The following is a 15183-nucleotide window of genomic DNA, read 5'->3' on the forward strand; positions in this document are numbered from 1 at the left end:
CCGCAGCAGTGAGCTGTTCCCTTTTTGTGTTCCTTCCCGCTTCAATTATTCATCGGTTGCGACATGTTCTCAGACACGTCTCGTATTAAGTTTCGTGGTGTCCGTCCGGCACATGTGGTACTGCGCGTGTGGCTTACATGTGTAGAGCGTGGTGACTCTGTCATAAGGTGCCTCATTGGAGCTCGCATTCCTTTAAGAACATAGGTGTCTCGCAAGCTAGAATGGGGCTGCCCATTGTGTACAAGGCACTAGACAAATGTAATTTGTTGTTGTTGTTGCCCGCGTTATGCTAAAGTGTGGGTGTTACATGTTGATCGCATGTTGCAATGTGTTATTATACGGTAATTGTGTTTCTTCTGTACGGCAACATGTGTATCACGTGTTAAGAGTGCGTATCACGTGTTAAGAGTGCGCATCACACGTTTGCGGCGTGCGTATTCCATGTCGCAGTGTGTCTCGGCACAGTGTGCATCACATGTCACAGAGCGCGTGGCACACGTTACAGAGTGTGCGTCGCATGTTACAGTCCTGCGTATTGCACGAAAGAGTCTGCATATCACCTGCTGCCACAGAACCATTCTCGCCAGGTGTCTGTGGTTGAACCGGGAAACCAAAGAGGAGGAGGAGCACGCATTTTTATCGCGAGCTGTACGTCAAAAACTCTCAAACGTTGCTGCTGGCATTAATGGCCGCTGTGCTTGCCAAGTAAAGCAGTCACGTGTTAATTGCTTGCGATGTGTTTTGAGGTGTCTTGAAGCGATAAGTTGCTGTGAAACATCTTGACATTAGAATTTTTTTTTTTTTAGCAGGAAGAAGAAAATCATTTGGCCCATCACTGATATTGGGCTGGGAGGGAGAAGGGAAGGGGGCATTTATACCCCAGGAATACCAATGAAGCACATATTATTCTTGGATCAGCCTGGTTCGGTTGGTAGTCCTTTCACCTGCAACTCAGAAGTTTGTGGGCTGAAGCCCCATGTTAGAACTTGGAGCTCAGCGGTTTCCTGCTTAGAAAAATCTCACAGATCATTGCTCAGTGTACGTTGAGCGCCACTGATATGCAGACAACGTATTGATTACCAGAATGAATAAATATTTCATGTGCGGGTCCAGGATAATATGAGGCATCAAATCTGCTTGTGCTGCAGTAACTGAGCATCTGTTTGGCTCGTGTGAAGGCATTTCATAAAATAACACCATTTCAAAACATTGCAGTGTGCACATTGGCTGCTGTTAAATTGAATTGTGGGCGAAATGCAGCAGTCAATTGCGCAGAGCAGTATCTCACAAACAATCGTGGATTGAGTGGCCGCATTTTTTAAAGGGATTATTACCTCCGGAAAGCAATCCGCCAATCGACTAACAACCGGGTTCCTTCTTACCGCTAGGTGAACAGAAACGTGTGGAGTAAGGAAACTTATCAAAGGTTTCACCCCACCTGGGATTCGAGCCCAGGTCCTCTCGCTTGCGAGGCGAGTGCTCATAGGACTCATAGGACTCCATAGGACTCCACCACAATTGTTCCCACGATCTTTCCATTTGCATCTAGTGATCTGGCAAACAAAAAATTAGCCAGTATGCTGTGCTTTTCACTGCAATAAACTGGCTCTGAAATTAACATTCAGTATTCCTTTAATTTGATTTAAAGTGAGTGGGCCTCCTCTCCTACTGTTATCTCAAGTAGGCTTTCAGCCCTTTGAAGACTGTGTTGCAAATTCGTAACCTTAGCCGGCAGATTACAGGAGATAAGCATCTAGACAAATAGATTATTCCACGTGTATCCCACAAAAAAAATGAAGAGACTGTTAAAACGTTTGGGTTTTAAGTGCCGCATGTGGATTTGAGTGAAGAAAAATTATCTCAGCACAGCTCTAGTAGTTATTGTAGTAATAATCTCCTGGCGAGATCTTGCTATTTTACTTTGGGACAATTTCAATAAATCCTTTTCCTCTCTCTCTCCCGCAACGTCACACAATGCGTTGATCGGCGAGTTTAACAAGAGGAACAGGGTTGATTTTGTTCGGACAAGGGCAGAGTAATCGTAATTATTTCTGTGAAATCGAATCTGGAGTTAACATTCGCTTTTGGGTTGTCCATATTTCCAATTCTGGTGGATATTCCATGGCACTGCTAAGGACAGCACATCCCAGCCTGGCTCATCAGCAGGACCTGGAAGGGCAGACCGACAGGTCACTGGGGGCAGGGAATCTTCGCACTCAGCTCCTGTTAATCCTGCACGCGATAGCTTTAATGGGTAGGGTGGTCCTAGCTGGACAAGCAGTGAGAAAGCTTGCCAGTGCATTTAATGGCAAACTGTGAGGTTTTAGCTAGTTAAATTCCTGCAGTACCCCCACACACACAGTCTGCAGTATGGGCTCTTGCCATCCTGCGCCTAATATTCTCTGGAATTAGGTGAGTGGGATGCATCTCTTCAGGGAGAGAGTGCCCATTCCATTACAAAAAAAACAGTATCTCTGGAATTTCCATGCATAGATAGGATGCATGGAATTCTGTTTGGTTTGGATCCTCTTAAGCACGATAATGGGTTTCCTCATGTGTCAGAAACCCGGCTGACCAAACNAAAAAAAGCCAAGAGTAGCTTACAAAATGAACACCAAGACTCCACCGGGAATGCTCTTGTTGCATTCAATGTATACACTGGCAATGACACACCAGGGAGGGGTTTATTTTTTTATATGTGGCGATATCATATGTGGTTAGGAATTTCTGTCACAGTCATTTTGCAAGATTGCCGAGCGCAGTTGGATGAGGTTAGGTTATGAATTGAAAGCTTCTGACAATCACTCACGCCCGCTGTCAATGTATAGACTTTGCAGATAAAGAAAAATGGGATTAGAGGAGATAGCTCCAGTGGGCAGCTCGCACGGTATAAATGCAAGTTATCTCCTTCTGTGCAGAAAATGTCCACAATTTTCTAACATATATCCTATTTTGCGTTTACATCAACAATTGGCCAATGTTCTGAAGGCTTTTTTAGGATTACGAGGCGAAAATAACAACAACAATAACCACACAATTACATTTGTATAAAGCCTTTCATGTTGGGAGGACAACCCAAGGTGCTGGACAATCAGTGTTTCGGACCCGAGCTGGGGTTTGGGATCGGGGAGGGTGGAGGGCAGGGGGGGAGGAAGGGTGATTGAAGGCACGGTCGTAGAGAAGGTCTTGAGACGGGTCTTGAAGGAGGCTAGAGAGGGGAGAGGTGGAGGGTTACGGGATGGAGTTCCAGAGGGTGGGGGCAGAGTGGCTGAAGCCCCACCCGCCAATAAGAATAATAAGAATAATCCTTGCATTTGATGCAGCACGTTATCACGTCATCAAGACGTCTCAAAGCGTTTCACAGAATATACTGTAAAGCGAATTGACTGTATATTTTGTGGATGTAACATGGCAGCCAATTGCACACAGCAGCGTCTCACAAACAGTTGTGGATGGAGTGACCAAATTATTATTATTATTTTGTTGAAGGAATTATTACCCCCGGAAATGCAATCTGCCAATGGACAAACCAGGTTCCTACTTACTGCTTGGTTAATCACGCTGCAAGGCAAGTGCTCTTACCCCTGAGCTACAGGACTCCATGGTAGGATGGGCAAGGCGGGGGACATGAAGCAGGTCGGAGCCCGATGAGCGGAAGGACCGGGCAGGGGGTTAGGAGGTCACAGTGGTAGGGGGGAGCAAGGCCATGGAGAGCTTTGGAAGTGAGAACCAGGATCTTGAACTGTATCTTCTGTGATGGGAAGCCAGTGGAGTCAGACAAGGGTGGGGGTGATAGGGTCGCGGAGCCTGGTGCAAGAAAGGACACGAGCTGCAGAGTTCTGGATGATCTGCAGCCTATGGAGGGAGGATTTGGGGAGGCCGACAAGCAGTGAGTTTGCGGAGTCGAGCCTGGATGTTATGAACGCGTGTATGAGGAAAAGTGATAGAAAGCAATAAAATAACATAAAACAAAACCATCAGGTTTCTATATATTGGAAGAAATATCCAAGATGTAAGTCAATTCACTTTGCAGTTATATGCTGTGAAATGCGTTGAGATATCTGAACGACGTGATAAGGTACTCTTCCAAGTGCAAGGATTATCATTATTAATTTTGCCTCCTTTAGCCTAAAGCATTGTGCGAATCGTCTCATCTGTGGCTGTTAGGAAGAATGCTCCCTCCCCCCCAGCCCCATCCCACTCGCCCAGGTTACAGAAAAGGTAAAAGGAACATAAGATAAAAAATATAGTTCATTGATCTCTCTCGATCCACTCAATTCCTGTTCGTTAAATCTGCTAAGCAAACACCATAAAGCTGTCTAATCGTCAGCATTCCTTTCATTAAGAAAAATCAAAAGATTACTTTAAACAATTAGAATTCACTTCAATTCCCCTTTGTTTTAAGGTTTATTTTTGGTCTTGAAGAGAAACATGTGACAATTGGTGACTGCCTCGCGAGAGGAAATGACAAGAGGGCAGTTACTGTGTGCCATGCGCTGAGTAGAAATAGCAAGGGGGTAATTTTGACTTGTGAAATAATATTACATTGTAAGTATATGAAGTTGGGCTTTTAAAGTTGTATTACGTATCTTCGCTCTGCTGGGGTTCAAGTCCCTCATTAAGGCTTTGAGCTCACCGTCTAAGCTAACACTTGTGGAGTCCTGTAGCTCAGTGGTTAGAGCACTCGCTTTGCAAGCGAGAGACCTGAGTTCAATTCCAGGCAGAGGGCGAAACCTTGGGCAAGTTTCCTTACTCCACACAGAGCCTAATAATAATCCCTCCAAAACCAAAAACAATAATAAATTGGTCATTTTCAATCTACGACTGTTTGTGGGACATTGCTGTGCGCAATTGGCTGCCGCGTTCGCCCACAAATATACAGTTAATTCACTTTACAGTGTGTTCTGTGAAGCGCTTTGGGACGTCCTCCCGACGTGAAAAGCGCTATATCAAATGCAAGGATTATTATTATTATTATTATTATAACACTCCAGTGCTGTGCTGGGGGTGCACTATATTGCTGTATTGTCCGTGATCCTTCACTTCAAGGCTTTGGGAGTCCTGTAGCTCAGTGGTTAGAGCACTCGCTTTGCAAGCGGAGACCTGAGTTCAATCCCCGGCAGAGGGCGAAACCTTGGGCAAGTTTCCTTACTCCACACAGAGCCTAATAATAATCCCTCCAAAAAAACAAAAACAATAATAAATTGGTCATTTTCAATCCACGACTGTTTGTGGAACATTGCTGTGCGCAATTGGCCGCCGCGTTCGCCCACAAATATACAGTCAATTTCACTTTACAGTGTGTTCTGTGAAGCGCTTTGGGCCGTCCTCCCGATGTGAAAAGCGCTATATCAAATGCAAGGATTATTATTATTATTATTATAAGGCTGTTTACGGAACAGTGCTGGGTGCAAATTGACTCAAATTGTTCACCTGCAAAATACACAGTCACCACACTCTACAGTGAATTCCGTGAAGCGCTTTGAGACATTCCGATGACATGATAAGACATCGAATCAAATACAAGGATTATTATTAACTCTCATCCTTGCCCAGAGCGTTGGAGTAAGCAAACTCTCATGATTGACCATTGACAGGTAGTTTGCAGACTTCACTGTCAACTCTGCAGGGGTTTCTCTGGGTTTGACCTGGAATGACTTGCTGTAAAGAGCTAAGGGAATTGGGTTGTTGTATCTGAGTTACTTAACAAATGAATACTTTGGGGTGAATCTTCCATTGCATTGGAAGTGTTCTGAGCTCAGTCTGCTTGTTGCAATGATTTTGAATCTTTGCTCCTCCAGTGACAAGAGGTTGACATCATTTGCAGACCAGTCAAAAAAAATACCAAGTAAGAGCATCTTCAGTTGGCTGCCGTAGTCATTTGGAAAGGAACAGCACAGTAATTCATGTGCAACACGGACTAATCAGAACAGCAAGTGCCTCAATGAGATGAACTGACACTCGGGAAGGATAGGGGAGATGAAGCATAAGAACATAAGACTTGCTGGATGAAAGAAGATCAAGGTCCATCCAATCAGGCAAGTCACGTGCATATGTTGTGTCCCAAACTATATACTGTATCCCACGGTATTATTTCCTAAAAGAAATCTATCTAATTTGCTTTTGAGAGAATCAACACTTTCTGCTTCCACCATCTCCCTCGCGAGCCTATTCCATACATGTTGTACTAAATTATTTGTTTCCTCCCCAGGTTTAAACTGGACACAATAGCTTCTAGAAATCACTCTTAAGCTTCATGGAGCTTTCCAAAATTATCCTTGGGCTTGATAATGTCTTTGATAACCCAATGAAGGAGAGGGATGCCCTTGTAAGGTCAGCTCGTTGCTGAGATACCAAAAAAACATACAAATGTATACCACAGATGAAGACCATTTGGCCCAGTATGTGTACTTGATCGCTATTTCAAAGAGTGATCCATTCAATCCCATTTACCTGTATTTTTTACCGAAACCCCTGCAAACTACTAAACTGATGACTTATTCCCCAAGTGTACATAGACCATGGCTATCCTTCCTTTCTTTGTATCCAGCACAGGAATTTCGAAAAGGTCAAAGACTTCTTTTCCCAGGACCTTAAGAATGTCAAACTCTCCGCCTCCCTCAGTCTCGGGACCTCTGTTTAACATTCCCTCTGAAGGAGGGCACCTCTGACAATTCAGCGCTCCCCCAAAACTGCACGGACGTGTCTGCATCCGACACTCAGTTTGAGAGGTTGAGGACGAAGTGGTTTATTTCACGTTATAAAACAGCCTTCTCTGTGACGTGTGAGGAAATGTTTATCTTGCTTTGGTTGAATGTTTCAAACATAACACGGAAATGATGTTTAGCATTCCAAGGATTTCTTAAGACACTTCTATATTCAGGTGTCACGTGGCTGACCCAGTTGATAACACTCTCGCCTCTCGAGTCAGAGTACTTCTGAAGTAGACGAATGTTACTCCGCTCACAGGTGATTGTTGTTTCCTGACCGACGTGAAATCTATTTCAAGGTCACGGCCCACAGTGCAGGACAGACCGAAATATTGGACTCTAATATGCAACATTTCTTAGTAAAGAACCCTGATGGAATTCCTGCCAACCTTAAGGAAATCACCTGCGGAAATCTCCTGCCACATATTCCCTTTGCGGCGGGCGGGGGTGGGGGGGGAGGGGGGCGGAAAAAAGGCATTAGTTGCAAAATAAATGCAAAATAAATGCAAGTTGTTGTTGTGATTGACTGCTTATTTAGGAAATCTGTGTAAAAATGCCACAAATTAGACCCATCAAACATTTTGCACTGTCCAGCTTTGCAATGCTAATATTTGTCCCCGACAGCTATAATTTGCCTCAGCACTGAACTTGTCTCAGTTCAACGCCTGCATTAATATTATTAATAATAATAATAATAGTAATTATCCTTGATATTTGATATCACCTTATATACTTCGCAGGCAAACCTTTTACTCTCTCCGGCATCGAGTTGTCTCATCAATAAAACAACTCACTTGGGAATAGACAAAAATTCCTTTCCTTTCGGAGTAATAGTCAGAAGATTGTGGGTTCAAGCCCCACATCGGGACCAAACTCAGTGTCTTGGACAAACAGAGACCCCATTGTCGGATGTGCCGTGCTTCGGATCCCTGTTCAGGTAGATATTAAAAATCCCATGTTACTGCCCAAAAGGTAAGGGAGTTTCCCCTGATGTCCTGGCCAACAATCCCTGAAATAAAAATTGTTCATTCATTTCATGGTTGTTTGTGGGTCATTGCTATGCAAATTGCACACAGCCCCGAAACTATAAGGCACTGACTACGCAACACAATATAATTATTCCTACAGATTGATGGCTTATAGATTTGAGAATCTGGCGAAGATGGCTGTTATATTGGGAGATTTATATATTAATATTGCTTTAACAATTTATGAATTGCCATGATTTTTAGATTTCAAATTATCCAAAGACTGCAAACTCTAAAGCAACATTTTTTCAACAAAATTTTTATTTTGTTTTTAAATTAGGAATTACATTCAAGGAAAAGATCATTTTCAACGGACGTATAAAACCGACCCTGAACAAAACAGAATTTAATAATAATAATAATATTCCTTGCATTTAATATAGTGCTTTTCACATCTTCTAGACGTCTCAAAGCGTTTCACAGAATAGCCTGTAAAGTGAATTGATTATGTATTTGTGGGCTAAATGTATTCTAATTTTTCCTAAAATTGTGATTAGCCTTAAAGTATAAATATAAAAGAACTTGCATGATTGCAGAAAAGCCTTGGATTCCGCAATAATGTAGAAGCCTATTTGTTTCACACGCAAATTCTTGAAGTTTAGGATTCTTTTCACAATTCCGAACATCTTATAATTCCACACAATATACAGTCAATTCAAACAGTGAATCCTGTGAAACGCTTTGAGACATCTCTAAGATGTGATAAGACGCTGTGTCAAATGCAAGGATTGTTATTATTATTATCTTACATTTTATGATAAAAAAACAAACGTCCTTGCAGGCTGAGACTACTTGGGATGTAAAGCAACTCTGATAGAACATGGGGTGGACATGAAAGGCTATTACTCCCATTGGCAGTTTACAAAAACCATTCCTTTGTATGTTTCTATCCAGGTCTCTTCCTGCTACTCCCTCGCGTGCGAAATAAAGCTGACAAACTCGTAAAGGTATCAACCCGCTGAGCCTGTTGTCAATTGTTTTACGCACACTTTATTGTTGTTGTGTGGTGGGAGGGGTAATGCGAAGGGTAATGATGCCAATGGTTGGACAAAATCCCAGAAGCTATGTGGTATTTGTCTTTCGCCCGTGTCACATAGTTGACAGCAGTTTCGAGGCACAGACAAACTGAATGCTTGTGTTTATAAGTGTAAAGAATAAATGAAAGGCCGTTCCATACTGTGCTACATAGTGGGCATAATACGATTGAGGATCATAGTCGCTTGTTATAGCCCCAATAGTTGTCATCCTACCTTTGGTGTATTTTGTTCACTGTCAATAATATATTCAGCTTAGCTTTACCTTGAGTGCTCCTTGACACATCCTATTGTGCATCAACCTGGTCTCAGCTGGTAGCATTCCTCTGTGTCACAAGGTTGTGAGTTCGTAGTGGCAGCTTGGAGCTTGCGTCTAGCCTGAAACTGCAGTGCAATGATGGGGGAAGCCTCATCGGAGGAATTGGCTGGAAATAAATCTTTCAGCTCTGGTTAAGGAACTGAATTAACATCAGTTAAGAGAGATAACATCAATGTCTCTGAGAGCTTTAACAATTGTGCTGTTTCAACTACGTCACTGTTTGTCCGATTTCCTCCCACTGTTGGTCTCAGTAACTCCTTCTTACCAATTCCCCAGATGACACCATGGGCACATTCCTCGGTTAAACAAATACATTCAGCACATCCTGAGAGGGCAGAGGACATTGAAAGCAATTACACTTCTTTGTAGAGAGTTCATTTTTTTTTAATAGGAGCGCTTATGGAAGAGCCTCCCTTGTCAATGTTACTCAGAAGGTCAAATGACTAATGCGGAGACAGGAATTTCACTGGATAGTCTTTGTAAACATTTCAAAATAGCATCAGAAATGATGGCTTGCACGGCCTTGTTTTTTACACCGAGATGCAAATCTCTATTCTCTCCGAACCTTGATACAGGATCCAAGTTCCATTTATGTAGAAATTTACAAGGTTCCTTCGTAAGGTTACGACTGCAAAACTGCTGAGAGGGTTGGGCAATTTCTTACCAGTATCTGACATTGGTGGAATCAATAGCAGCTGGACAATAAACTGTTGCCAATAAGGAACGATCTTCCTTCGTTCAATGCTTCTTATCGAAGACTTCAAAAGTATCTGGTTTCAAGTCTTTCCTTTGAGGACCTCTGCTAATCCATGCTTAGAACATGTGGATAACTCCAGCATCAACTGTACCCAAGCCTTGGCGCTTGCCAACCTGCCCCTAATACTTTGCGGTATTAGGTACAGCAGGAGGTGTCCCTCCAGGGAGAGAGAGCGCATTCCATTCCAACAGTCTTTCTCTGGAATTTCCATGTGCACATGGGATTCTTGGAATACTCAATTTGGTTTGGATACTCGTAATATTATAACAATAATAATAATAATCTTTGCATTTGATATAGTGCTTTTCACGTCTTCTAGACATCTCAAAGCGCTTCACAGAATATATTGTATATCCACCGTATATTTGTGGGCGAAACGTAGCAGCCAAGTTGCGCACAGCAGCGTCCCACAAACAGTCGCGGATTGAGTGACCAAATTATTTTATTTTTGTTCTTGAGGGATCATAGCTCGGGTTGGATACGACCTTATTCAACACCCGATCCTTCACAAACGTATTCAGACAACTTGGCAAATCAGAGTTTTCTGGAGATACAACATCAGCTGGAGACGACAAAGGTCCGAGACCATTTGTTTGATGTACATTTGCAATCTAGGTCAATCAACCCGACACACGAACAGATTCTGTTTGAAAAGAGAAGTGAGTTTCTCTCTTTAGCATGGCTAGCAACACTCCAGCTGAGTTGCTCATGTGAGACATTGCCGTGTGTAAAATGTCTGCCACATTTGTCGTGAGGAAGTCAGGCGAAAATTGCGAGGTGCGGGCTGCACAGAAATAATAATAATAATCCTTGCATTTGATATAGAACCTTCTCATGTCGTTGAGACGTCTCAAAGTGCTTCACGGTTTATACTGTAAAGTGGATTGACTGTGCACTTTGTGGGTGAAACGCGGCAACCTATTTGCACGCAGCAGTGTCTTACAAACAGTCGCGGAGTGAGTGATCAGTTTTACATGGGGGATTGTCGGCAGGAACACCAGGCGAGAGAAACTCCCTTCTCTTTTCGAATAGTGTCATGAGTTCTTTAACGTCCACCTGTATAGGCAGATGGGACCAACGTCTCATCCGAAGAATGGCACCTCCACCAATGCAATACCTCAACCGAGTGTCAGCTCAGACTATGTGATTTCAAGTCCCGACTTGGGGCTTGAACCCACAACCTTCTGACTCAGAGGCAAAGGTGAGCCAGGCTGACCCACTCTGCGAAAAACTCTGATCTTAGCGAGGAGAGCTGAAAATGTATCAACAGTGCTGTGGTGGCATATCAGTGATGTTAATGAGAGCGTTTGTCACATCAGGAGATGTTCCAGCACTATCAGTCAGGGTACGCGTCGCAGATACACTCAGCCTCCTGCAGTCCTTAGAATCCTACCAATTGGCAGGTGTAACAAGGCATGTCAACAGCTCAAAGGACTAATTTACCCCCTCTAGACCCCAGGAGCACAGCTTGAGCTGTTCACTGCACCAGATCAAAGTTCAGTTGTCTTCCAACTCACAAGTTTCATTGATTTAATTAAGACCAATTAATGCATTGACGGCAAAAAAAAACATATCCCCAGATGCACGATGTCCTCAAAGCAGGTTCTAGGCCGGATGCGGGAATATCACAAGTGCTATCATAAGTGACTGTTGTCATTCATGTAACATCAGTAGCAGCGTGTTCTCAGGCTTTGGATGGGACGTTAAACTAAGGTCCGGTCTGCCTGTTCAGGTGAATGATCAGGTCCCATTGCATTGTTTGAAAAGAGGAGGGAGTTTCTCCTGGTGCCCTGGCCAACGCTTGTGGTGACAAATTCCAAACCCTAACAGCCCTCTGAGGGAAAAGGTCTCACCCCCTTTCGATGCGCTCCTGCCTTCTGTATGCCTCCTCCCGACGTGAAAGGCGCTGTACAAATGTAATTTGTTGTTGCTGTTGATGTTGTAGTTTTATGCAACAAAGAAAGAGCTCTTATCGTGGCCGAATGTTTCAAAGCCCTTCAAAGATAATTACAACAGTTCTTGCACTGGATAAAAAGCGATCATTCGCTTCATAGATGATTGTAGGATGTTGCTGTATGTAAACTGATCGACGTTTTCGCCTGCACAATGCACAGTTGCTCCAGTCCTCAGCGAAACTCCGTCAAGGGCTTTGAGGTGTTTCGTGATAAGGCGCTGTATCAAATGCCACTGTTTTTATTGTCATTATTAATCGATCACCTGAGATCGGAGCCAACGAAGGGGCTATTTCCAGAAGAAAGAGAAGAAATCAGAAGAGTCGGTCAACTTTGGGGCAAATTGTGATCACGTCACACTTCTCTGCATGAAACGCGACGTGGTTTCGCTCAACTTGCTTTCTCTCCGAGCGCCACCCCCCCCCCCCCGACCCCCCCACCCCGACCCCCCACCCCGGCTCGGCTAAAACGAGGAAATCCCCACGATTTGCACAATTTATTTTCGCGTGTCCCCCTTCAGAAAATAAAAGACCTTCTGCCCTCCCCCCCCCTCTCCCCCCCCCTCTCCCCCCCCCCCCCCTCACGAGGCTCGCTCTCAGCTGGTGCGTTTGCGCTCGCTTGGCTCCATTCCTGCAGCACGACAAGAATAATTTCGCCAAATAAAAAAAAAAAAATCCTAATCAGAATAAGACTGCACGCGCCGCGCAATCGGTAATACAGGATTTGCCCCCCCCACCCCCCCCAAAAAAAAATGTAAGTAAAGGTAAGAAATGGTGTTGTTTTAATGACATGGAAAATGACACGCGCGCGCGTACGCGTGATACAGTGTATTTACGGCGTACATAGCGTCGTAGAATTATACAGCACAGAAGGAGGCCATTCGGCCCATCGATGTACATACACTATGTATGTGTATATATATATATACGTTGCACTTGTATGAAAATTACACACACGCAAAATAATAAGTTGCACTTGTTTCTTTTCCCCCTCCCTCCCTCCCTCCCTCCCTCCCTCTCTCCCTCCCTCCCTCCCTCCCTCCCTCCTCTCCTCGCTCTGTGTGTCCCCCTTCCCAATGGGCTGCTGCTGTCCGCAAAGGTGGGGGTTGGGCAGCTGTTACAGTGGTGGGTGGTGGAAAAAGGGGTCGGGTTGGGGTTGGTGGTTTGGGTTAGTGGGTTGAGGTTGGTGGGGTGTAAAAGGGGTGTGGGGGGGGGGGGGTCAGCGGGTTGGGTTGGGTGGGTGTAAAAGAGGGGTTGGGTTAGTGGGATTGGAGGGGGGGGGGGCAGGGGTTGAGGTTGAGTTAGTGGGTGGGTTAGTGGTTGGGGGTTGGGTTGTGGTTGGGTTAGTGTGTGGGTTAGTGTGGGGGGGGTTGGGTTAGTGGGTGGGTTAGTGTGGGGGGGGGTTGGGTTAGTGTGTGGGTTAGTGTGGGGGGGGTTGGGTTAGTGTGTGGGTTAGTGTGGGGGGGGGCTGGGGGGGTGTATGTGGGTGTGTGTGGGGGGGGGGGGTACCCACGTGGGCAGGTCTGGCTGTGTGTGTGTGTGTGTGTGGGTGTGTGTGTGTGTGGGGGGGTGTATGTGGGTGTGTGTGGGGGGGGGGGGGTACCCACGTGGGCAGGTCTGGCTGTGTGTGTGTGTGTGGGGGTGTGTGTGTGGGGGGGTGTATGTGGGTGTGTGTGGGGGGGGGGGGGTACCCACGTGGGCAGGTCTGGCTGTGTGTGTGTGTGTGTGGGGGTGTGTGTGTGGGGGGTGTATGTGGGTGTGTGTGGGGGGGGGGGGTACCCACGTGGGCAGGTCTGGCTGTGTGTGTGTGGGGGAGGGTGGGTGTGTGTGGGGGGGTGGGTGTGTGTGGGTGTGTGGGGGGGGGCTGTATGTGGGGGGGGGTACCCACGTGGGCAGGTCTGGCTGTGGGTGTGTGTGTGTGGGGGTACCCACGTGGGCAGGTCTGGCTCGGTGTGGGGGGGGGGGGGGGTGTGTGTGAGTGTGTGTGTGGGGGAGGGGGGTGTGGGGGGGGATCTGGCTCGGTGTGTGTGGGGGGGGGTCTGGCTCGGTGTGGGGGGGGTGGCTGTGTGGGTGTGTGTGGGGGTGGGAGGGGTTGGCTGTGTGGGTGTGTGTGTGTGGGTGTGTGGAGGGTGTGTGGGGGGGTTTGGCTGTGGGGGGTGGGGGGGTTTGGCTGTGGGGGTGGGGGGGTTTGGCTGTGGGGGTGGGGGGGGTTTGGCTGTGTGTGTGGGGGTGTGTGTGGGGTGGGGGGGTTTGGCTGTGTGTGGGTGTGTGTCTGTGTGTGTGTGTGGGGTGGGGGGGTTGGCTGTGGGGTGGGGGGGTTTGGCTGTGTGGGGTGGGGGGGTTTGGCTGTGTGTGGGGTGTGGGGTGGGGGGATTTGGCTGTGTGTGTGTGGGGGGTGGGGTGGGGGGGGTTGGCTGTGGGGGTGGGGGGTTGGCTGTGTGGGGTGTGTGTGTGGGGTGGGGGGGATTTGGCTGTGTGTGGGGGTGTGTGGGGTGGGGGGGGTGGCTGTGGGGGTGGGGGGGTTTGGCTGTGTGTGGGGGTGTGTGTGTGTGGGGGGGGGTTTGTCTTTGTGTGTGTGTGTGGGGGGGTGTGGGGTGGGGGGGTTTGGTGTGTGTGTGTGTGGGGGTGTGTGTGGTGGGGGGGGTTGCTGTGGGGGTGGGGGGGTTTGGTGTGTGGGGGTGTGGGTGGGGGGTTGGCTGTGGGGGTGTGGGGTGGGGTGGGGGGGGTTTGGCTGTGTGTGTGTGTGTGTGGGGTGTGTGTGTGGGGTGTGGGGGTGGGGGTGGGGGGTTTGGCTGTGTGTGTGGGTGTGTGTGGGGTGGGGGTTTGGCTGTGTGTGTGGGTTGTGTGTGGGTGGGGGGGGTTGGCTGTGTGTGTGGGGGTGTGGGGGTGGGTGGGGGGTTTGGCTGTGTGTGGGGTGTGTGTGGGTGGGGGGGGTTGGCTGTGGGGGGGGGGGGGTTTGGCTGCGTGGGGTGTGTGGGTGGGGGGGGTTGGCTGTGTGGGGTGTGTGTGGGGGGTGTGTGTGGGGGGGTTTGGCTGTGTGTGTGGGGTGTGTGTGGGGTGGGGGGTTTGGCTGTGTGTGTGTGTGGGGGGGTTGTGTGGGGTGGGGGGGGTTTGCTGTGTGTGTGGGGGTGTGTGTGGGGTGGGGGGGGTTTGGCTGTGTGTGTGTGTGTGGGGGGTGTGTGTGTGGGGTGGGGGGGTTTGGCTGTGTGTGGGGGTGTGTGGTGGGTGGGGGGGGTTTGGCTGTGTGTGTGGGGGTGTGTGTGTGTGGGGGGGGTGGTGTGGGGGTGGGGGGGGTTTGGCTGTGTGTGTGGGGTGTGTGTGGGGGGGGGTGTGTGTGGGGGTGGGGGGGGTTTGGCTGTGTGTGGGGGGTGGTGTGGGGGGGGG

At 47.4% G+C, this 15183-nt stretch overlaps 1 protein-coding gene across 1 annotated transcript in view; it reads left to right on the top strand.

The window, feature by feature from the left end:
- Positions 1–221: 221 nt before the first annotated feature.
- The window catches only part of LOC103175913 (chromodomain Y like 2), a 38290-nt gene continuing 23328 nt past the window's right edge, over positions 222–15183 (top strand). The window contains exons 1-2 of the mRNA XM_042340382.1: positions 222–258; positions 527–705. Of these exons, the coding sequence (XP_042196316.1) occupies positions 222–258; positions 527–705 (216 nt within the window). The remainder of the gene's footprint in view (positions 259–526; positions 706–15183) is intronic.

The sequence above is a fragment of the Callorhinchus milii genome, unplaced genomic scaffold, assembly GCF_018977255.1.
Source record: "Callorhinchus milii isolate IMCB2004 unplaced genomic scaffold, IMCB_Cmil_1.0 Scaffold14, whole genome shotgun sequence".
In the NCBI taxonomy this organism is placed as follows: Eukaryota; Metazoa; Chordata; class Chondrichthyes; order Chimaeriformes; family Callorhinchidae; genus Callorhinchus; species Callorhinchus milii.